The sequence below is a fragment of the Mirounga angustirostris genome, unplaced genomic scaffold (assembly GCF_029215605.1).
Source record: "Mirounga angustirostris isolate CCGP_5_RB_7025 unplaced genomic scaffold, mMirAng1.0.hap1 SCAF_6, whole genome shotgun sequence".
NCBI lineage: Eukaryota > Metazoa > Chordata > Mammalia > Carnivora > Phocidae > Mirounga > Mirounga angustirostris.
This window is the reverse complement of record NW_026991714.1, coordinates 105,187,667-105,211,289: the sequence shown is the minus strand read 5'-3', so window position 1 is coordinate 105,211,289 and position 23,623 is coordinate 105,187,667. Positions and strand designations below refer to the sequence as shown.

Sequence of the window (23,623 nt, the reverse complement as noted above, 5' to 3'; positions counted from 1 at the left end):
GAGGAAAGGCAAAGGCAAACACTGTTCAGAGAGTACCTGAATAGAGCTTTGCTTTCATGGAACAAAGTGGCCTGAGGAGTCACTATCCATTCTGTCCTCTGTTTAGATACCAACAGAAGGGGCTGGGACTCATCTGCTCAGCCTTCCATCTGGGCTTTATTTCCTCCGAGTAGAAGACATGCATTGTCCATCGGCCCACCCTCCATGGGATTTCTCCCTTCCCTGAGATTTAAGACATCCAAGAAAGCCAATCACAGACAGGGGCTTCCTCAATCAGCAAGAGGATCTGTGCTGTTTTCCTCAAAGTCAGGCTTAAGTGAAGCCTGTTATTTTCATGTGTTTTATAGATAATTAGCAACCACAATGTAACTAGAAAGATTTTTTGTTTGTTTGTTTTAAGTAGGCCAGTGTGGAGCCCAATGCATGGCTTGAACTCATGACCCTGAGATCAAGACCTGAGTTGAAATCAAGAGTTGGACATTCAACTGACTGAGCCACCCAGGTACCCCAAGAAAGATGTTTAATGAAATAAAAACCAAGAGAAAAACCAATATAAACCAAAAAAGAACAAGATTAAATTGGCTGATTTTAATTTCCAAGCTCTCATAGCAAAAATCACTTGTCTATTCCAAAAGATTTCAAATATTCTGGCATCCAACAAAGACAACCTGTAAAATGCCAAAATATCACCTTACAACCCATGGCAAGTTAAAATCTAGAGCACTGATAGTGATAGGTATATGAAAAATTCCATCTTCCATGGCTAGAAAAAGCAAAGCTATGGTCAAAACATAAATGTGGATAAAACACTTTAAATTCTATGATATACTGTACTGACAGCTAGCAAAGTGATATTGAAAAGGTTTCTTCTGTTAAGTTCCCTTAGTTTTTCTCAATATAATACTAGCCATTATAAATATCATGGTCCCATGTGTTTGCTGTCCCAGAATCCCCAAAAGCTAACTAGTATAATCCAGTCAGCAAAGTACTGAAATAAAACTGCAAATTCTAGACAGGAGCCAAGCTCTCAGAGTCCTGAGCATCACCCACAGATGTGATGCAGGAATTGAGGGTGGGCAATGGACCATCAGTGGAAGGCTACACACTATCCAGCTTGAGCTATAAACATTTTGAAAGGAGAATTTGTAAGAGAATGCACAATAGAAAGACCGTTAAACTGAACAAATATATACCTGACAGGTTTAGCATCTGGAAATGTACACAACTCTTTGCCTTAACTGAACTAAGTTCAGGTCCAAGGAACCTTGTACTGTTTTTATGATTCTAGGAAGTAGAAGGTGGCATGGTGCTGTCGAAGAATACCAGATAAGGGATGAAGACACTGACATGCTATTCCTGATTCTACATCTAATTAATCCTTGGCCATGCTTTTTGCCTCGGTTTCCTCATCTGTTATATCAGGATGCTAGATCAGTTCACTGTGATGGCTTCTACAAACTTTGAAACTGTACAATTTTATGGGACCTAAATGAGGTGAATCTTCACTGGTTCTCCTTCAAATAAAGAAAGAGAAATTACAAGAAAGGAAAGATGATCGCATCTTCCTTCTGAAAGTGAAATCCTCTGCATTAGAAGACAACCGGAAACCACAGAAAGAGCTTATTCATTACATGAGGCTTGCCTCAGAAGTTCAGCAAAGACAAGTTAGAAATGTTTCTAGGGGCACCTGGGTGGCTCAGTCATTAAGCGTCTGCTTTCGGCTCAGGTCATGATCCAAGGGTCCTGGGATCAAGCCCCACATCGGGCTCCCTGCTCAGCGGGAAGCCTGTTTCTCCCTCTCCCACTCCCCCTGCTTGTGTTCCCTCTCTCGCTGTCTCTCTCTCTCTGTTGAATAAATAAATAAAATCTTTAAAAAAAAAAAAGAAATGTTTCTAAGAATTCCTAAAAAGAGAAGTCAACTGACAGTAAAGATAAAAGAGACCTCAGATGTGATTTTGTTTACCTTCTCATTTTAAGGTGAAGAACCTCAGCCTCTGAGAGGGGAAGCAAGGATGTGAAAAAATGTAAAATGCCTGATAGATCTCAGTCATGGGACCCCGCCTTCAAGCAGTTTTTCTTTGGTTACTTCATTCCACTAAATGTCTTCACTTTGACAGACAATAACATCTTTCTTGTAGAAGACCAAGGTAAAGCTCTAACAATCGCAAATTAACTCTGTATGCCAGATGAAACATACTCTCAGGACACTAGCCTTATACTAATCTTTAGGAATTCCAATGGACATGAGGATTTTCAAAAAAACAACTGAATTAAAAAGAAACAACTGAATTAAAAAGAAATACTTGTCGGAGTGCCTCGGTGGCTCAGTAGGTTAAGCATCCTACTCTTGATTTCAGCTCAGGTCATGATCTCAGGGTTGTGAGATTGAGCTCTGTGCTCAGCAGGGAGTCTGCTTAAGACTCTTTCTCTCCTTTTCTCTCTGCCCCTTCCCCTGCTAAAATGAATAAATCTTGAAAAAAAAAAAAGAAATACTTGTCTAAATCAGTGCTTTTCACAAACACTGGTCCATTGAAATTTGAAAATAATTCTCCAAAATTTTTTTGGATATTCATGGCAGAGATAGAGTGGCTGGCAGATAGGAAATAGCTGAAACCATGAAAATACTGCTTCAGGGAGCATGATGCCACACAAACTTCACCTCTGTCTTACCCACCCCACCCCCCTTATTAACGCATTTTCTTTTTAGAGAAGTTTAAGGTTTATACCAAAATTGAAAAGAAGGTATGGAGATTTCCTGTGTATTCCCTGCCCTCAAACATGTGTAGCCTGCCCCATTATCAACATCTCCCAACAGAATGCTACATTTGTTACAATAGATGAACCTGTATCAATACCCCATCATCACCCAATATCCATGGTTTACATTAGGGTTCACTCTTGGGGTTATACATTTTGTGGGTTTGGACAAATGTGTAATGACATGTACCCATCATTATAGTATTATACAGAGTATTTTCACTGCCCTAAAAATCCTCTGTGCTCCACCTATTCATCCCTCCCCCAGCCCTCTAATCCCTGGCAACCACTGATCTCTTTACTTTTCCATAGTTTTGCCTTTTCCAATGTGTCACGTGGTTGGAATCATATAGCATGTAGCCTTCTCAGATTGGTTTCTTTCACTAAGTAATATGCATTTAAGTTTCCTCCATGTCTTCTTATGGCTTGATAGCTCATTTTCTTTTAGCACTGAATAATATTCCATTGTCTGGATGTACCATAGTTTATATATCCACCCACCTATTGAGAAACATATTGGTTCCATTCAAGTTTTGGCAATTATGAATAAAGCTGCTGTAAACCCCTGTGTGCAGATTTCTGTGTGGATATATTTTCAGCTCCTTTGGGTAAATACCAAGATGTATGATTCCCGTATCACCTCTGGCTTTGCAGCTTAGAATCTAGGAGAGGTAATGAATAAGTCCTATTACATGTGGTCATTTTGGCCACAAAATAAAAACGGAAAACCTACTTGAGGTTAGGCAAATACCAGGCATGACACATGTATGTAAATGTTAAGGAGTCTTTGAAAGGGGAGCAAGAAGTGCATAGCTGGGGAGAGGAGTGCAAGGCACAGCAGTGCAGGTCCACGTCCTGCTGGATGGAGCTAAAGAAGCAGGCAATTCTGCCCATTACATTCTGAAACCTTTCTGGGAGAGGAAGATTTAGGTGGATGGTTAATGCATGAAAGATATGGCTTTACGTTTGCTTTGGCCTGAGTGTGTTTGTTGTTGTTGTTGTTGTTGTTTTTACTCTGGATTTACCTTTATATGCTTTATCTGATTAATAGTCCCAAAACTCTTATGAGTTACATATTATTGGAATCCTCATTTTACAGATGACAGAACTGTAACACTCAGAAGGTCAGTAATTTTCTCAAGGTCCCACAGACAGTAAGGGGTAAAATGAGGACTAAAAACTGAAACTGACCATGTAACTATTGTTTTTCCACATTGTCCCCCAAAGTTGGGAGAAACTGAGAAGTGAATTCTGTTGAAAAATGGATTCCAGTTGACTTGATTTCCCTTACCCTTAATTGCCATAAGCAAAATCCTAAGTCAGAGAAAGAGAAAAAGAGAAAGAGACCATCCCAAGATGAAAAAGTCACCCTATAACATAACTCATGAACCATCTGGGGTATGTTCCCTCCTGTGTAAATAATGAAGAAGCTGTTGATGGAAGGAACACAAGTGGAGGATTTACCAGTGAGAAGGAATATGAGAAGAAAAGATTCTTAGGTTGGCTTATTATGAGCCCAGCCAATTATAAGCAGCACATTTTGACAACACTGTAAATAATACACTTCTGTCAGAGTCAGCTGGTGGAGATTTTCTGTTCAATATATTGTCATAGACACATGATGAAGGGGAGACATTGGATGGCATATGCAGTACACAGGAATAAATATGTGAATAATCTCACAGGCTTTGAGACTTCCAAATACTAACTATGACAGATATGAACTATGGTGCATTCCATTCTAAGACTAGGGAACTAATGATGATAAGTTGAACAGTATAATATCCATCTTTACAGCATGTGGCTGTATCTGATGGTTATGCTTGAAGGGACATCATTTGACCTGGCCTATTTCCAGTCATGTAATAATGAGAAGTGTTTAACTGAGTCAGATGGAGTGTTAGCACTAAAAAGGATCTGAAATCATCCACCACTACCCTCCCATTGTATAAATGAAGGAAATAAGACTAAATGAAGTTAACAGCCTTGCCTAAGATCAGTAATAAAGCCACTTAAAGACAGTTCTCCTAAACTCAGCAAAACTACAAGATTGCTGACCATATTTTGTGTCTAAATGGGGTAGTGGGGAAATGGAGGCCATCTGGGGTGAGAGGGAACACCTTCAATTTGTTATTATCCTGAACCATGAGCAGAGAAGATGATTTATTCAGCACTTGAAGAGATGCATTGTTGCTTAGTCAATTGGTCCACAAATGATAGGATTCATAACATTCAATATTAGGTAACATCATCTAATTTTACATGGCCAATGAACTTCTTCCAAGTTCCAACTCTTCCAGGAGGGCTTCTTGGACTATGCTGCTCTCTCTCCCTCTGCAGTATGTGTAAGCATTGCCTACCACAACTTGGTAACATTGGCTCATAAAGTATGCTGGATTCTTTAGCCATTTATATCTTTAACTATCTATTTAGAAAGTCAATTACTTGAACTTGAGGACTGTAGCTCACAAGAAGCTCCCAATATTTACCCCACTTCAGTTTATGAAAGGTTTCATAGGAATGCTCTACGTTCTGAGAGAGGGGTAAACCTGTACTTGGAGAGAGCCCCAAAAGACCCTCCCCCACCCACGCCCCTGCACCGACCTCAGGGGCTTATCATTGCTACTGTCATTGCGACAAGCACCTCTCAGGTGTGCAGAAGCATGGCCATGACATTTTGCGAGCCTGTGTTCGAAGTGAGGACCAGTGAGCGCTTCTAACCCTCCTGTCTCCCAGGTGAGAAGAGTCAAATCCAGAGGTTGCTCAGGGGTTAGTCCCAAGGTTTACACCCACTTGAATGAGATTAGGGAACTCACAGAATTCCTGGTAACGGTTAGAGGCAATATCTTTCTTTCTCATTGGCTTAGGACACATCTTTCAGCTGGACCCTCTCTCTGTTAAGAATTGAGCAGTACAAAGGAAGAACAGTGTTTCCGAATTAGAAGAAGAGATTATGCATTAACAAGGATGCACCCCAAACCCAGTCAACCACAGCTCAGGCAAATCTATGTAATGGGCCCTAATTAGTAAAATTCCTAGTAATATTAGGAAATAAGCTAATGTCACACATTTAAATATCACACATAGCTCTCTTTGAGCATTCCTGCCTCGCAAAATTTTCCATGAAATTAAAAACATCCTCTTTGGGGCTTGCAGTCATTTCTTCTAGAGTCTGAAATCTACCTGTGTGCTTTTGTGTCACAGAGAAGAGTATTACCCAAGAGAAAAATTTGTATGTTTGTCTTTGTCATGTTCAAATTTAAATTAGGCAAAATATTAATGGAGTAAGCAGCCAAAAATTAATTTCACTCATGTTTATATTGTTAAAATAAAAAACTGAGTTCAAATACAAAGTATTCATTTTGTATTTATTGATTTTAACTCTCCATTATAGTCGGTTAGGCTCAATTTTGACAATACAGTATATGTACATATGGCAAGTGTGTACATATACATTGTCTGAATATATATCTATAAATTGCCAGAAAATTGACAAATTTTATAAAAAACATCCTCATGTTTGAATCATCCAAAAGCCATCTGAACACAAATTAACATATACATTTGGATTCAAATTTGTGAAACAGCATGAGAAATAGCTTTCTTAACTCCACAGTAATAAAGAATCAAGAAACAGATATTTTTTCAATTTCTTCCCATTACATTTTATGTCCACATTTAGATGTATCTGGGAAGATCTCTAAACTGACACCACTGTGAGAGGCCCCTGGGATTCACAAATATCATTTCCATGACACTCAGAAAACTGGGGGAAAAGAGGAAAATGTGAGCGGCGATAAATTGGAGCTAATCTCTTTCTGCCACAACCTGAAATGATACTTGGCCAGGTAATCTCCCCATCCTCCATGCTGTAATAAGAGCTTGTCTATCTCTCCCAGATGCCCAACCTGAGTATTGGTATCTTCCCCAAATGCTTGTACTAGAAATTTCCTAACAGGATTCCAAGGCTCTGAAAGAAAAAGAAAAATGAAAAATAATTCTGTCATGCAATAAGCATTGTAAATTTGAAGAAAAAGCAAAGCCTGGTGTTTCAGGTCTGCAATAAATAAAACAAATAATGGATTCTCTTGGGTCATAAAGCTCAACCAACCATAAAATGTGCAAAGAGCCTCTGACAAAGGTCCTCTAAGCCTTCTGGGGCCCCATTTGATGTGGCACTGCTTTGAAAGCCCTAACCTGGCCCTGCCCCACTACCTATCCATTTCTTATCCAAGAAAGAAAATTCTTGGATCTAAACATGAAGGCAGCACAGAGTAGCTCCAGGCCTGTCTGGGAGCTGTGATCACACTGTGATTTTGTATTTTGATCATGTCTTTGGAAAGAGATGATCACAAGGACATCACCGTTTTGCACTAACAGAAAGTGAAACCCCATTAGGAAGAGATCACTGCCTCCAACTAGTTGGGTGACTTTGGACGAATCACTTAACTCTCCTGATCTTCAGCTTTCTCATGTGGAAATTAGTGATAGAACCCACCTCATGGTTGTTGTGAGGCTAAAAGAAAGTAAGCAAGGTAAAGCCCTTAGTGGAGGGTTGTTCTAGAGGAAGCATCAGCGGTAATCCTCTTCCTTTACTTTGGTGGGGAAAGTGGGTCTCAATCCAGAGGTGTGGCCTATCAGGAATTCAACCCGATAAGCATCCTAAAGTCGGTAAGGAAAGGATGCAATGCACCCATTCTGCTTTCCCTGTGGCTCCTTCTCGAAAGGTTGACGCTTCTTCCTCTGCACACACACTTTCTGTCACAGAGGCTTGGTGTTAATGTCACCAGATTCTGTGTGTTATCTTCTCATCTTCTTGTCTGGTTTTACAGTTACCTGTTGGCACGTCTGTTTTCCTCATCAGGTGTACATCACCTGAGTTCATGGATCATGATCTACTCAGAGCCCTGAACCCAGAGAAACCTCCCCGGAACTCTGAGCACAGGTCTGCAATAAACATATTCGGCAGGGGTGAGGTGGGGGGGGGGGGTGTGTGAAACCCACCAAAAAGAAAAAAACAACAACTAAATTGTCAGAAGAAGCTTTACTTTTATCTTAGCTCTGGCAACCAGTATCTCTTTAACCTTGGAAAAATCACTTAATTTCTTGGGACATCAGCTTCCTCATCTATAAAGATAATCTCCAATTCCCTTTGTTGCTCTAAAATTCTACAACTTACAGAAAAAAAAGCTGCAAAAGGATACTTTGTTATCAGGTCAGCTAAGCTGTTAAAGCAAAAGAATGCAACCAGCTGAGCCTGGACCAGTCCCTCGTCCAACATTTAAAACTGAAATTCCTTCTGGCACTTTCAGCTGTTCTCACTTGTCCTGGTTTGTTTGTTTATTTATTTAGATTGCGAAAGTTCAAGGTAATGAGCCTGTGGCTAGGATTAAAACACCATTGGGTCTGCGTCCCACAGGGCTTGACCCAAAAGCTCTGTTCACAAAGAGGAGAAAATGTGTTCAAAAACTAGGGAACACCAGTTTGAGGAGCGGGGTCCTTGGGTTGGGGGACCTGGCAGCTCAGGAATGCAGAGAGAAAGAAAACACGGGCCCACATGGGCTCTGGTTCTGGCTGTAGTGTCTGCTAACAAAGCACTGTTCACCTGACAAATCGAAGGCTTGGCCAGATTTATGAGTTTCCTAAACTCCATCAGAATGGAGCCTGCTCTGACCTACAGAAGGTCACTCAACCATATTGAATATTTGTCAACATTCCATGGCCAAAGATAAAGTGAGTAAATATCCAAGACAGATTTAGACCTGTCCCTGTTTAGTCCTGGAAACTGTGAGTGTCTGGGCACGAAGAGCACAGGAGGCCGATTTCCCTTCTTTGAGCACATACTCTGCAGGGCTCCAAGGTGCCCACTCCTGAGCCAGCATCTGGTCACTGGCAGCAGCTTACGCTGCAAGAAGTGAAAATGGAAGCGCACTATTTGCCCCACCTCCGGGCACGAGGGTGCATCTGGAGACACAGAGAGAAGGTTAAGTAGTGGGTTAAGTGTCAGCCCTGCAACTTGGCCAAACTCCACGTGATCCGAGTTGTCCAAGGGACCACACGGTGGGCTTCGCTTTCCTTACGTGTACCATTCACAGCCCAACTGCAATGGCGCCTCCTCTTTACAAGCTTCTTTTTCACTTAAATGAAGTACTCATTGGTATTCTCCTTTGGTGTCCTGGAGCAGCTACAGGAAATGGAAACTAGCCTCCATTTTACTACTTTTGGCTCCACACCCATCAGCTCACTTGCTTCTACAAAGAGAACATCAGAGACTCTGCAAGGTGGTGTGAAACCACAGAGGTAGGGACGCGGCCCATCTAAGCTCCTCTCGGCACACAGAACTGATAGGACGTTTCAGTATAACTAAGGCCTAGGGTTTGCTGCTCTTATTTCTGAGGCCACAGATGGGATTAAAGTAAAAGTTGGGGAAATGAGCAACATCCCAATAGTCAAAGCATTTGCTTAGTCTACCCACTTTCTCCCAAGGCCTAACAAGCCCTCTGGAGGATAATCTTTCTTTTCGTGACCAGTTCGGTCTTTTCTTTCCCCCATTGTCTTTGCCAGAAAGGTGAGTGTAAGAAGGACCTATGAGAGAAATCTTCATTCCTAAATTTTGCTTTTGGACAATCAGCTTCTGAGAACTGGTGTGGCAGGATGAACTGATGACCCATGGGTCAACCCCTCTGGGAAGACAGCACTCTGATAATTTGAGCGAAGAGTATTCACCAAAGACAAGATAAGCTGGGGTGACGTTGGGGAGCCTCCCAAAAGAAGGAAGTGTGACATTGAAAATGTAATCAGCTGCTGACCCGGGCATTTGATCTCTGAATTTTTTTCTTGTTTGAGCCTTTCTGAAGAGCAGGAAGGTGAAGTGCTTGACCTACATACTGTTCCTGGCTCAGAGCCTTGGGTTGCCTTTCAGCCCCTTCCCTGTAGGTAGTCTGTCCCTTTGGCTCTGAGAAGTGTCACACAATGGCCTCAGGTTACTGAGTCATCCTCTAGTGGCCTGAGTGAATTCAGGCAGCTTCCACAACCTCAAAAAATAGACAGGGCTAGGACACTGGGTGACTAGGACACCACACTTAGAAAAAACTTGGAAAAAAAAACCAAAGGCCATGTTGTAGTTCTTCCACTGCCTTCCCATGTGACCTGGAGAAATCACTTCACCTCCACCAGAACCTCAGTGTTCTGACTTGCAGAAAGAGGGGCTCAAGGCAGCTCATCTCTAAACTCCTTTGTAAGTGACTATTTGATGATACCTTCCTTTCCTTGAGAACTGGGAGCAAATGTATAGCATAAATGATTCTTAATTCATATATAAAATTAAATGGAGGACCAGAGTGGGCCAGTCCATGAGCAGAAAACCTGGGTGGGCCCATTCCAGACTACTTTCCATGAGAAGATTAAGAACAAAAAAGGGCCTATATTGTATTTTTCTTTATAAACCCAACATTAACACAATGCCTGACTATTAGCGGGCAATAAAGATTTGCTAATTCATGAATGAATGAAACACCCAAGGTCAAGCAGATGAGATTTCATCTTATTCATTGCTGTTTGCTCAACATCTAGCCAGAGTCTGACTGATGAGGGCGCCCAGTAGAGTTTATTGAATGGATGGATGGACGGATGGACTGATGGGTTAACAAAGTGGTGATATGAACCTTGTGAAATATTCTGTGCAAACGCAATTCCTACTTGTACCTTAAATAAAATAGAAAAAAAGCAATCATGCTTCTTCTTTTTCCAGTTTTTGTTGGGTGTGGGGAAGAGAAAGGGAAGAAAATGGAGCCAAGAGAAGGCTGAGGTGGAGAGAAAGCGAGATTAGAACTATCACAAAGCCCAGGAGTTTTGTCTTTTTCAGAGAGCAGGAGGGGGCTTTCTGTTCAAAGTTCACTATAATTAGGACACTGATGCTTTGGAGAAATAAGATATTAAATTTCTGGAATGAGGAAAGAGAAAAGAAGCTCAGAAGGCAACAGTCACCAAGAAAATGAATTGTGTAAGGAAATCAATTATGTTTTTTATTCTTCTGTTACTAATTCTCCTAGGATTTTAATTTCTATGTTTTTAAAGGGATTTAAAACATCTTTAGCACAGGTGAGGTAGAGTGGGATTAAGAATAGGCTTATGCATCAAACATGCATTTGGATTTGGGAATTTTTCACAAGTAAAGGACTGAATTTCTGCCTCAATATGCAAAAGTATCCTCTTTCCTATACCGTCCCACATGAAGTGCTAGTTACAGCTGTGTTTGGCACAGGACAGGGAGTTTGGACTGGCTCACTCTAAGGGAGGGAGAATTTGATTCCATGACAAATGAGAATGGCTACCTGGTGGTGCAGGTAAAGAATAGGCTGGAGCAATCTCAGGGTCGAGCCAAAGGAAAACACAAGCCAGCAACATGATCCATGGCCTTGGTCACTCCTCAGGAAAGGCTATTTCTGTCTCCCCAATTTCCCCAGCGCTGCTCTTGAGAGCAGTGTTGATTACCAGATAACCAGAGCCTTTGGTCTTTCACAGAATCAACAGCTCGGCAGCCACAAAGTGACAGGCATCAATACTAATCGTACAAGCCTGTCTGTAACTGGACCCCAGGACAGGCTGCGCTACACCTGCCTGTCCAGGAAATGGACTCCAGGTTCTCCCCCATGGAAACCTCTAACAATACTTACTAGCTATTGCCTTGCCTGATAAGTGGTCTGCGCCTAGTTCTGGCTCCCATTATTATATTCATTTCAGCCTGTGTCCTGAAACCTGATACCTTTGTACTTGGGGGGTGCAGTGTCTGCCACCTGACAATGATTTGACATGACACAGTGACAGAAAACAGGGAGAGAGATGGAAATAAAGAACAAGGGATCCAAGTCGCTAGGCTGGCAGCTCCAGGCAGGGGTGCCCATCAACACTGATACCTGTTAGCAGGAGTCCAGACCCCACTGACAGAACGGTCAGATTACTCATGTCAGAGCTCCATCGAGTTGGGAAATCTCAATCTTTCTTCTCAATCTTTCTTTGATGGCCAAGGTCCTGAAGGCCAAGGGCAAAATTACAGTGGGTTTTTCACCTGCACTTTTGAGTTTAATGTGGCTCAACTTCTGCCCCTCACCGCCCACTTTTAGTCCCCCAGCACCTCATTCATCTTCTTGTTCCTTCTTCCTGGGCCTCCATGACTACGGTCAGAGCTGTCACTGTGGTGGCAGACATAGATGCTGAACCACCATAGCAACCACGTGTTCATGTTATAATCATTCAGGAGACCATCTAAGGCATGGAGAGGGGAGGGTCAAGGTGAGAGCCTTTAGGTCCTGGAAGCTCCTACACAGGCACACCAGTGGAAATGGCTAGGATTGGAAAGAGCAATGTTAAGGACGCAGTCTGACTGACCAGTAGTAACCGTGGGCAAAGGACAAGCCTACCCTCGTCCTCATCTATACAATGAACAAGACTGACTAGCCCACTAATCTTAAAACCTTTTGTTGTTGTTATGGTAGCAGTACAAATTTTAGTTAAATGATCTTTTCCATTAGACCCCAGTATATAAAATAAAGACAAATGTAATTGAGATGGATGATCCAGGCCTGGGCTTGGTGGCTCAACCCTGCTGGGCCCCCTGCGTGACCCTCTTCGACAGCTGACACATCTCTTTGGAGTGCTCACACAGCTCCACAGAGCACGGTGTGAAAACCACGAGGCAGGTCATTTCTCAGTTCCCTTCTAGCCCAAATGTTGCTCTGGAAAAACCATGGGAGACCGGGAAGGCGAAGGGAGGGCATGGGGATTTGCAGCCTGTTAGAATTATCTTCTCTTTCCCATTTTATGTTTTCGTTTTGTCATCAGTGGCCCTAGAGCTCTGTGGAAGTCTGTGGAGAGACAGAACAGGTAAAGGTAGAACATGAAAGCAGGGCCCCAGGCCCACTCCCATTGCAGTTTGAGTAGCTCAGCTGTATTTTTACACATATTGGATTTAAAATAGAGAGGAACAGGGAGGAAGTTTGAAAACAATCAGCCTAGACTCAAGTTTTACAAAAGGAAATTATACACTGGAAATAGTTCCTAATATATTTAATATATTTAGGATCTATTATCTTTTATCATCATTATGACCATCACTACAAGGACACATTTTCCCCCCAAAATAAAGTTTATTCTTTGGCAAGGGTTAATTATAATGTCAATTCATACAATAATTAAATTAATAAAATACTTCTGGCTCAGAGAACCCTTGAGACCAATTTTGATTCCATCCACACAAGGTAAGGGACCCAAGAGGCGGAGGCAGCAGAGGGAGGGTTAAGGGGAATACTTAGCCAGTGACTAAATGTCATTTTCCTTGAGACAAGCAATTCCCATTTTCTTTAAGTGTCCTAGAAACGATGATGAAGACTCCCCCCCCCCCCCCCCCATTTTGGGGAATTCTTTTTTGGCCAACCAACAACTCTCAACTATCACCAGTCATTAACTGGGGATGATAACTGTAAGAGATAACATTTATAACACTTTGCTATGTACCATTCTAAGAATGTTACATTTACAACCGCCCTAAAGGACGGTACTATTATTCCTTCTTTTTAAAAATGGGAAAACTGAGCCACAGAAAGTTAAGCACCCTTCCAAAATGCCAGAGTTGGTAAGTGGAAGAACTGGGACTTGAACTAATGCCGGCTGACTCTGAAGTCTGTGCTTCTAACGCTACCGCCACCCAGGAGAGAATACAAATGAGAGAGGAGAGGATTAAGCTCTGGTAAGGCTCAAGCAAACTCTAAAGTCGACAGAAAGGTTTCTCAATGGCATAAAGCTCCCAGTTCTAGGCCTTTTTTACATCTATGTCCTTTCCCTATCATCTCGCCTTACACATGTAAATTTACCCTCCAAGACACTTGGTTATTATGTTGCTTACTCTCTTCTTATCAGTATTCAGAAAATATTAAGATTTTTTTTTTCTCACACCCAGATGTAAATAACTGATCACAGGTTAATCTATTCTCCCAAGGAGAATCGTGTTTTGTTTGTTTGTTTTGTTTTTACCAGCAAGCAAAGCCTTGAACTAAAGGGATGAAGTTCCACTTGTAAAATTTCAATGTCAGCATATGAACAGGAAGTATCAACTTGAAATCATCAGTCTTCCTAGTGCCCCTGAAATCTGTTAGGGGGTTTTGAATTTATTAGGGAAAACCTGTCCAAATTGGGAAATGAATATAATCTCTACGCCAGATACTATTCAATGGGAAAACCATCAGAAGGCTTTGGCCTTGGATTTGTGGGGAGATTGTGCGGTGGGGGGGGGGGGGGTTGTGGGACAGTTAGGAGATTGGAATCACTTACTGATCCCATATGAAACTATATTCTGTACTGATACTTTGGGTCATCTGTGGGTTAACATTTCCTCTGAACATTCAAAATCCTTCAAGTTATTTATTTATGCTTGGTCTTTTCTTTTAGAGGGTTGAGAAAATGAAAGAAAAATAACATCCCCTTCCCCAAAAGCATTCACCATGGATCTTTGGGAGGAAATGGTAGGGTTCAATGAGACATACAAACCGAGCTCTCACTTCCATACTAGTCTCTCCTGCTGGCCTGGAGAAATCACTCAATACCCGTAATGAGAGGATGCAGTGGCTAATTTTACACCATAAATCATAAGGCTAATACTATGACTAAAAAGTGATACCATCAGCTTCTTTTCCTTCAAAACTGTTAGATCTTAGTCAGTTACTTATGAACGAAGATTTAAAGACTTCAGAAGCCCCTTTGCCAACAAAAGATGCTTTTGCTATTAGCTTTCTTTCCCCTTGGAAAGATTCTCCAACACCCCTGGAAGAAGTTCCTTAGCATTTATAGGGTGTTCTCAGCATTTATAGGAAGGATGCTTGCAAGGGAGCAGAAATTAACAATGCCTAGCTAGTAGAAATCCTGGAGCCTTGATACCCTCCAAGTGATACCCCCCAAGTGATAGGACAGCCAAAAACAAGAGGAGATAGGGAAGCACACAGAGATAGGGAAAAATATACCTTGTTTCTGACGTATTTCTCAAGCTGTTCAAATATGAAACAAAATCCTACCAGGCTACAAGTTTCCAGCTGTTATGATATCATAAGATAAATTTATAGCTAGAGAAACAGCATGTTTGCTTTTATAAAGTATGGAAATATAAGTGTTCCAAGTGTTAAAACTGTCCAAACAAATTAATTCAAGTAAAAATAGTTGTCTCCGATTTGGTTCTCTCACATTTGCTTTCTTTTTATAGAGCTTGTGAGCACGCTCCCCTCAACGCCAAGAGGAGAGGAAGTGCAGGCACTCCTTCTGCACATGCAAACCCAAGGAGCCCTACAGCAGGGAAATTGGGTGGCTCCTGTCCACGCTCCCACTGCCAATCTATTCATTATGATCTGAATTTAGCCTCCTTCGCAATGGAAGAAAGACAATCTGTGAGGGGCTGAGGCTGGAAACCTTATGATGTGCTCCCATTTTGCATGTTCATCACAAGCTAAAATGAAAAAAGAGTTTCTTTCCTCAGTGACTTTGAAAAGAATAGAGCGGTGATTAACAGCAATATTTTTTTTAATGAAACGCAACCCGTCATCCCTGTCATCTTCTGGCCATCCTCGCTTATACGCGCCTCCCTGACAAGAGGAATAATAATGGTCATACATCACTGCTCTGCACATCCAATCATCTAAATCTTCCCTCGCTGCAGCTTCTGAGACTCAATTACTTTATTGACATGCAATCTTCATAAGGGGAGAAATATTGTGCATGTAAGGTCACTTGGTTATGAAGACATATTATCATATTATCTGCATGAGGGTTGCAGGGCTAAGACCTGACAGAGCTAATTATAATGGTACATGATAGAAAGCTCAGTACACATTATTCGCTTGGCTGCACTAAAGGTGAGGTAAGTCCATGACATCATGGTTTTTTGAAAAAATAATGCAACTTCGGCTTGGAGGCTGTAACTCTTTGTATTTTTTTAACTCCCCCCATCTTTACTTTTTGGTTGTCACAGGCAATGAGAGAACTAGTTAATGGAGTCCTCAGATTTCAGGGAAGGGAGATAGCATACCCATGTAGAATGTGTGTGTGTGTGTGTGTGTAATTGTTTTGCTTACTCCCCATCTAACACCAAGTTTCAGTCCATTTCCTAGCAAGTGGAATGAGAATGACTCAAGGGAGAAAGGTAAAGGGATACAAATGGGTCAATTTCATAACAGAGTAAAGCTTCTCCTCACCCTCAATTAACCCCTCTCAGATCCTTGTCCTTTTCTTTCTCTTGGTCTCCATGGCAGAGGCTTATCACGCTAAGATTTAGTGCTTCTGAGTACGGTTTCTTTGTTCAGACATACCAGGTTATTTAAGTGTTCACCGTCAGACTCATGCTAGAAGCTTCATGTGTTGCTGAGATACACAGCTAGGAAGTCCTCTTCTTTGCATCCTTGGCCTATTTGTCATCCTCATTCACTCCAGGTGTATCTCATATTGAGAGGCCAGAGTGAGGAGCCCTAGTGGCAATTTTGCAAGAAAGGAACATCAAGGAGAGAAATCTGGGCCAAGTCTCTGGGTCTTCCAGCCCTGCCACAGTTAACATGGACCCAGATAGAAAACTAAGGTAGATGGGTCTTTGATGAGTCATCATGAAGTCAAAATCAAGTCAGCCTCCACAGATGGGTTTGGAATAAGCATCTGAGCTTCAGCCCTGAACACAAGTTCTACTTTCAGAGGGATTTATGAGCTTATAAAGAGGAGTAAAAGAGCCATTAAAAGTATCACAACAATCCAACATAAGCTCGCTCCTAGATTATCTCTCCCTCAGCAAAGAACTAATTCTGTGAAGGAGAAGAAACAACTAAAACCTTCTAAGCTCTAGAAACCGCCTTGGTCTTGTAATATGAGTGCTTTGGCTCCAACATAAGAAGCACAGAGTAGAACAAAAAGTTGAGGTTGTCCAAATTCTCTCTTACTTAATACTCTCATAACTCAAATTCCTCAATTCCTGACACCAATGGCTCAAAAATAATGGTGACATTGGTAACAAAGCCACACAGAGATTCAGATTTTCTTTTTCTGAATTGGAAATTGTGCATAATATGATGTTTACATTAAGTAAATTTGATGCTGATCCATGTAGATTAGAAATGGTAACTAGAATTTTAGATCAGTTATTTTGGATTAGATGGTCTCATGCACTGCATTTCCACCTCCAGCATCTCAAATGCATTTTTGCAATAGGGAAGCTCAGAGTATACCCAGTTCCAAAAATTTGAGATACTAATTGAGGTAAAATTGTATGGCTGGTAGAAAGAGAATTGGGCTAAGGTTTAAGAGAGTAAACATCTACTCCTGACTCAACCACCCATAATACACCCCATAGCTCCTTAGCCAAAGCAAAATTTCTCTTTACATGTTGGAGAAAGTACTTGGGAAAGACAGTAAGGTACTGTGAAAAGACTATGGTATTGCCTAATAAATTGCCTTGAAAAATCTGGCCACCTAATTTATTGGTTTTATGATCTTGAGCAAATTCTTTGCCTTCTGAGCCTCAACTGCCCTTCTTTAAAATGGGTAATAAATTGTCCACTTCAAAGGATTAGTATGGAAATGAAAATACACTTAGTAAATGGCAGTTATTGCTACTGTTTTAGTCTTAACATGTTTGAAATTGTTTTGCAGGTCAATGATGTAAATAAATATGGACCGTGAAGAAGAAAACCGCCTACGAATATAAGACATGACTATTATTTGTGGTGTTACCAGATCAGACTCTCAAATATGACAGCCATTTGTATTTTCAATTTCAAAAATACTTTCATCAGAAAGTCCTTGTCCATCCAGAGTCATTGGTGCAGTCTCAAAAAACACAAAAGAAAGCTGTAATGGCAGAAAGTAATGTAATGTAGGAGGGAGTTATTAAAGACCAGAAGACAACTCCATATAGAAGGTGGGCCAGGACCTGGGATCACAAAACACCTATCTGGTTGTCTACTCCACATACCTGTCCTCACCATCATCCAGAGGGTTAGAGACTACACTCTGGAGAAGAAATTAATTCTTCCTGTTTTGGAATCAGGGAATACTCTGTAACATTCTCCCTCCTAGCCTAGAAGTCAGGATGCTCCCAGTCTACTGGTTTTAGGCACACTCCTTCACCTCTTGAGGCCTCATATTTTATATCTGGGAAAGTGATTTCTAGTAGTTGGTTCCAGCAATACCCCTTCAGTTGATTACGATCCTCAGTTTAAGAAAAGCAGACACCGGAGCAATGGTAACAACCATTCTAGTCAAGAGAGGGCATAAGATTTTTTTTTTTAAGATTTTATTTATTTATTTGACAGAGAGAGAGATAGTGAGAGCAGGAACACAAGCAGGGGGCGTGGGAGAGGGAGAAGCAGGTTTCCCGTCGAGCAGGGAGCCCGATGCGGGGCTCGATCCCAGGACCCTGGGATCATGACCTGAGCCGAAGGCAGATGCTTAATGACTGAGCCACCCAGGCGCCCCCATAAGATTTTGATTTAAGTAAAAAAGAGGACTGCCATCTGCCACAAAATAGCAAAAGCAAAAGTTTTCAGCAGTGCCTTTCACTTTAAAAAGAATTTCATATCATTAATTTTTAAAGTCATTTTATTTCAAACTCTTCCTGGAATACAGAAAAATTAATTAATAATCACATGTATTATTTCATATAATCCTCCCAACATCCTTATGAAGTGAATATTATTGTTATCCCCATTTTGTGGGTGAAAACATCAAGGCTAAGAGAAGTTAAATGAATTTTTCCAGGTCAAACAGCTAACAAATGGATCAATTTTACATTTTTTAAATTCCCCATCTTCATGGAGTTTTTTTTTTTGTACTTGGTTTATAGAAGGACATAGAAAAAAAATTACCTCTTTTTGCCTATTTACCATTATTAGATAAAACAGGTTGTCATTTTCTGAAAAGGCTTTGAATTTGCCTATCTATTGGGCAGCACTGATGGATGTTTAAATTCTTCTATTCTTTTGCAGAGGTTTAGGAGGACAAGCCCCTTTTCATATGAGGGGGAAACAATATAAATGCACTGGAAAGAGCAAGAGTTTCAGATCGAGAGGGGGGATCCAAAGACAAAGTTGGCTGTGGTGCAGTTAGATACCCCTATGGCATTACCAAGAGCCAAGCAAACAAGAACAACTTTGTCACTTCTATTCTTCCACCATGGATATTTCCGTCAAAGGGACTAGCCACCAGAACAGCTCTATTAATAAAATGCAGGCATTCCTTAGAAAGACTTTCACCTTAAGAATTAATACTTTGTTATCAGGATTTCTTTGACAACCACCCAAGAGATAGACTTGAAAGACGGGCTTGAGGAGTAGAAAGAGACTTAGCTTTATGATTAGACAGACTGAGAAGAGAATGTGGTGAAACTAAGTTGTGTGTGTGTGTGTGTGTGTGTGTGTGTGTGATCTTGATGATTTAGCTTGATCATTTAGTCTGAATTCAAGGTCTGTATAGTGTGAATAAATAATTTGATGAGTGAGGTAGACTAGCTAGTTGTAGACTAACATTTTCACTGAGAAAAACTAGTAATGCTGAGAAAAATATGTATATAGGAGGTTTTTTTTGTTTTTTTGTTTTTTTAAGATTTTATTTATTTATTTGACAGAGAGAGACATAGTGAGAGAGGGAACACAAGCAGGGGGAGTGTGAGAAGGAGAAGCAGGCTTCCCGCCGAGCAGGGAGCCCAATGCAGGGCTTGATCCCAGGACTCTGGGATCATGACCTGAGCCAAAGGCAGATACTTAATGACTGAGCCACCCAGGCATCCCTAGGAGTTTTTTTTTGAAGCCCTTAGAGAGCTACTGAGCCAGTGAGAAAATGAAGGGTAAGATCCTGGAGAGAAAGGAAGTAGAGAGAATCAAAGTACAAAGCCATGTCCCTAAAACCAGTGCCACTTTTTCCCTTGAGGCAATTTTCTTTTTTTTTTTTTTTTAAAGATTTTATTTATTTATTTGACAGAGAGAGATACAGCGAGAGAGGGAACACAAGCAGGGGGAGTCGGAGAGGAAGAAGCAGGCTTCCCACCGAGCAGGGAGCCTGATGCGGGGCTCGATCCCAGGACTCTGGGATCATGACCTGAGCCAAAGGCAGACGCTTAATGACTGAGCCACCCAGGCGCCCCGAGGCAATTTTCAATTCTTAGGCTGCAATGAAGAGGCTGAAAAGCTGACCCAAACTTCAAATAGTCTTATAGGTCTTGGGGAACAAAATTATATCTAAGGTATGCCAAGGATAAGAGGCTCAAGTAGACATTCCAGACCCTCAACTGGGGCTCTGAAGAATTATATCTCAGGGGGAGAGGTGAGTAGAAATAGATCTGACCTCTCAAAGTCCCAGTTTCCCATTCACTCCATCAGGGACTGGATTGAGGTGATTTTTCCCCACCCTAACTGCCTCCCAGAAACAAAATAAATACTCTCTGGAGGAAAATAACACTATTCAGAGCCCCAAATAACCTCCATAATTTTTGCACTCAGTGTCAGGTACTCTATGAAATATCATGTGGCATACCAAAAGACAAGATCAAATGCCAAAAAAAATCCAGAAGAATAAATAAAGGATACAGAGTTATCAGACACCCAGATATTGGAGTTATTAGCCATGGACTTGAACATATTAATCACATATATTTTCAAGATGTTAGCAGGCAAAATAGAGAAATTTAGCAAAGAACTGAAAACTATAAAACAGAATCAGATGAAAATTCAAGGCTGAAACATACAATAGTTTAAACCTAGGATTTAATTCATGTATTTAACAAAGATTAGACACAACAGAAGAGATGATTAGGAAAAGAGAGGATGGGTCAGAAGGAACCTATATTACACGTAAATTAAGAGGTCACTAATTTAAATGTTAAACACCCTATATTCTTCAGTTACAAGGAAAGACTTAACAATGGATTAAAAATACAACATTCAGCTTACAAGAAACATATTAAATATAAGAATTCAGAGAATTTGAGACTGAAAGAATGGTAGAAGTATTTAGCAAACGTACTTACTGTAATAGGGTGTGTGTATACAAATATCAAGTAAATTAGATGTTAGCACAGAGCATTACTAAAAATAAAGAGGGAAAGTTTTATAATGATAAAGGAGTCAGCTGTTAGGAAGATGTAAAAATTCTAAAACTATATATATTTATATATAAATTTATATTATATATTAAAATATATTATTATATATTATATATATAATTTTTATATATGTGTGTATATATATATGTATATGTGTATATATATATTTAATGCCTCTTATCCTTGGCATACCTTAAATCTAATTTTGTTCCCCAAGACCTATTAGACATAAGAAGCAAATGACAGCACTGAGGGAGGTAAAAAGGAGAAATTCACAATCATAATGGGAAGTTTCAATAAGCCTCTCAGTAAGTGAAAGTAGCAGATGACAAAAATCAGGGAGTTATAGCAACAATTTGAACAGTATGATTAAGAAACTTGATCATACACACACACCCTCAAATAAACAAATGAAGAATATTGCACATAAAAACTGCAGACACTGAATAACACAAAACATTCACTCAAATTAGACATAGGCAAAGCTATAAAGCAAGTGTCAACAACTTTGAAAAGAATGAAATTATGCAGAATTTATTTTCTGCCCAGAGCAGAATTACCTAGAAATTATTTACAAAAGGTAACCGAGAAATGTCTAAGTGCTTAGAAATTAAGCAAAGCACTTCAAATAACTGAAGGGTAAAAAGAAAGTCACAATGGAAATTAAAAAAGATCTTGAACTGAATGACTATGAAAATAAGACATAAAAAACTTGTAGGATACAGGCAAAGTGAAGCTTAGAGGAACATGTGTATTAGAAAAAAAGAAAGACTAAAAGGCACTAATCAAATTATCCATCTTAAGAAAGTAAAGAATAGTAAATAACACCTAACAAGTGGAAGGAAGAAAATAGTAAGCAGAAAACAGCAAAATAACAAAAAAAATGAAATATACACTAAAATAATCAACAAAGCCAAATTTGTTTTTTGAGAGGATTTATAAAATGAACAATTCTGGAGGGCAAGGGTAGAGGTGAAACTGCTCAAGAGAAAATGAGAAAGTTCCAAATTACAATATCAGGAATGCAAAGAAGGACATTGATACAGTGCTTACAAAAATAGATAAGAGGGAACTATGAATAATTTTATGCAAATAAATTTGACATGCAAATAAATTTGACATTTAAATCCAATTTAAAAAATCTTTGAAAAAATCTTTGAAAACTCAGATTACCAAAACAGATAAAATAAAAAATAGAATAGCCCTATATTTTAAAGAAATTGAGTCTATAATTAGAAGCTTGCTCCCAAAGAAAACTCTGGGTTTAGATGGTTTCAGCTATGAATTTTTCCAAATACTTAAGAAATAACACTGATGTTAAATGAAGTCTTCCAGAGAATTTAAATAAAAAGGGGGGGAGGTGGATTTCCCAGCTTCTTTTTGAGGCTTGGAAAATTTGGGGATGTTAACATTTGACAAGAGCATTATAAGAAATAAAAGTTGTAGGACAATTTTTCTCATTAAACAAAGGTTTAAAATTCATAAACAAACTATTAACAAAAAAAAATTGTGTGTATACATGTATGTGTGTTTGCATGTATTAATATAACACAATCAAATTGAGTAAATCACAGGAATGCAAGTTGCTTTAATGTTTGAAACCAATGTAATTCATCCAGGGAATAAGAAGACAAACATAGACTGGGAGGAAATATCTGTAAAAGATATATCAGATAAAGGACTGCTATCAAAAATATTCAGAGCCCTTAAAACTCAACAATAAGAAAATGAGCAACTCTATTAGAAAGTGGGCAAAAGAACCAAACAGACACTTCACAAAAGATGATATATAAATGGTAAATAAGCATATAAAATATGTTCAATATCATATATCATCAGGAAATTGCAAATTAAAACAATGATGAAATACTACTACATACCTATTAGGATGGCCAAAATCCAGAACGCTGACAACACCAAATGCTGACATGGATATGGAGCAACAGAAACTCTTTCATTGCCAGCAGGAATACAAAATGGTACAGCCACTTTGGAAGACAAATTGGTGTTTTGGGTTTTTTTTTTTTTTTTTTTTTACAAAATTAAACATACTCTTACCATACAATCCTTGGTATTTTTTCAAATGAACTGAAAACTATGTCCACATAAAACCTTCACACAGATGTTTATAGATGCTTTATTCATAATTGACAAGGATTGGAAAGGAATAAATAATTATTTACAGGAGATATACTTTGTATATAGAGAAAATAAAAAGACTATAAATTCTTAAAATTAGTAAGTAAATTTAGCAAGGCTTCTGGCTTCAAGATCAATATATTAAAATTATTTTTATCTCTTGGTACTAGCACCAAAAAAATAAATAAAATACAATGAAAATCAAGTGAATAAGATTTTTAAAAATTATATACCTAGGAACCCACTGAAATGTGTAAGACCTCTACACACACACACACACACACACACACACACACACACACCACACTACAAAATATTATTGAGATAAACTAAATAAGACCTAAATAAATGGAAGCATATCCCCATGGTCCTGGACTGGAAGACATCATATCATAAACATGTCACTTCTCCACAAATTGGCCTACAGCTTCAAAGTAATCCCAATCAAAATCCCATATCTTGTTTTTCACTGTTGTTGCTATTATTAAAACAGATAAAAGGATTCTAAAATTTGTATGGAGAAGATGCAATGGGCCAAGTATAACCAATATAAGCTTGCTTCATCACTAGATATTAAGCCTTATTATAACCCTGTAGTAACTAAGAGACTGG

The 23,623-nt window shown here is 39.7% G+C and overlaps 1 protein-coding gene across 3 annotated transcripts in view; it reads right to left on the bottom strand.

Annotated features, from left to right (window-relative positions):
- The window catches only part of LRMDA (leucine rich melanocyte differentiation associated), a 1,045,267-nt gene that overhangs the window by 95,208 nt on the left and 926,436 nt on the right, over nucleotides 1–23,623 (bottom strand). Inside the window, exon 7 of one of the 3 annotated variants that reach the window (XM_054508231.2) lies at nucleotides 12,522–12,620. The exons of the other annotated variants lie outside the window; for them this stretch is intronic. Within the exon in view, the coding sequence (XP_054364206.1) occupies nucleotides 12,556–12,620 (65 nt within the window). The 3' untranslated portion in view covers nucleotides 12,522–12,555. Of the gene's footprint in view, nucleotides 1–12,521; nucleotides 12,621–23,623 lie in introns of those variants that run through there. 3 annotated transcript variants of the gene reach the window in all.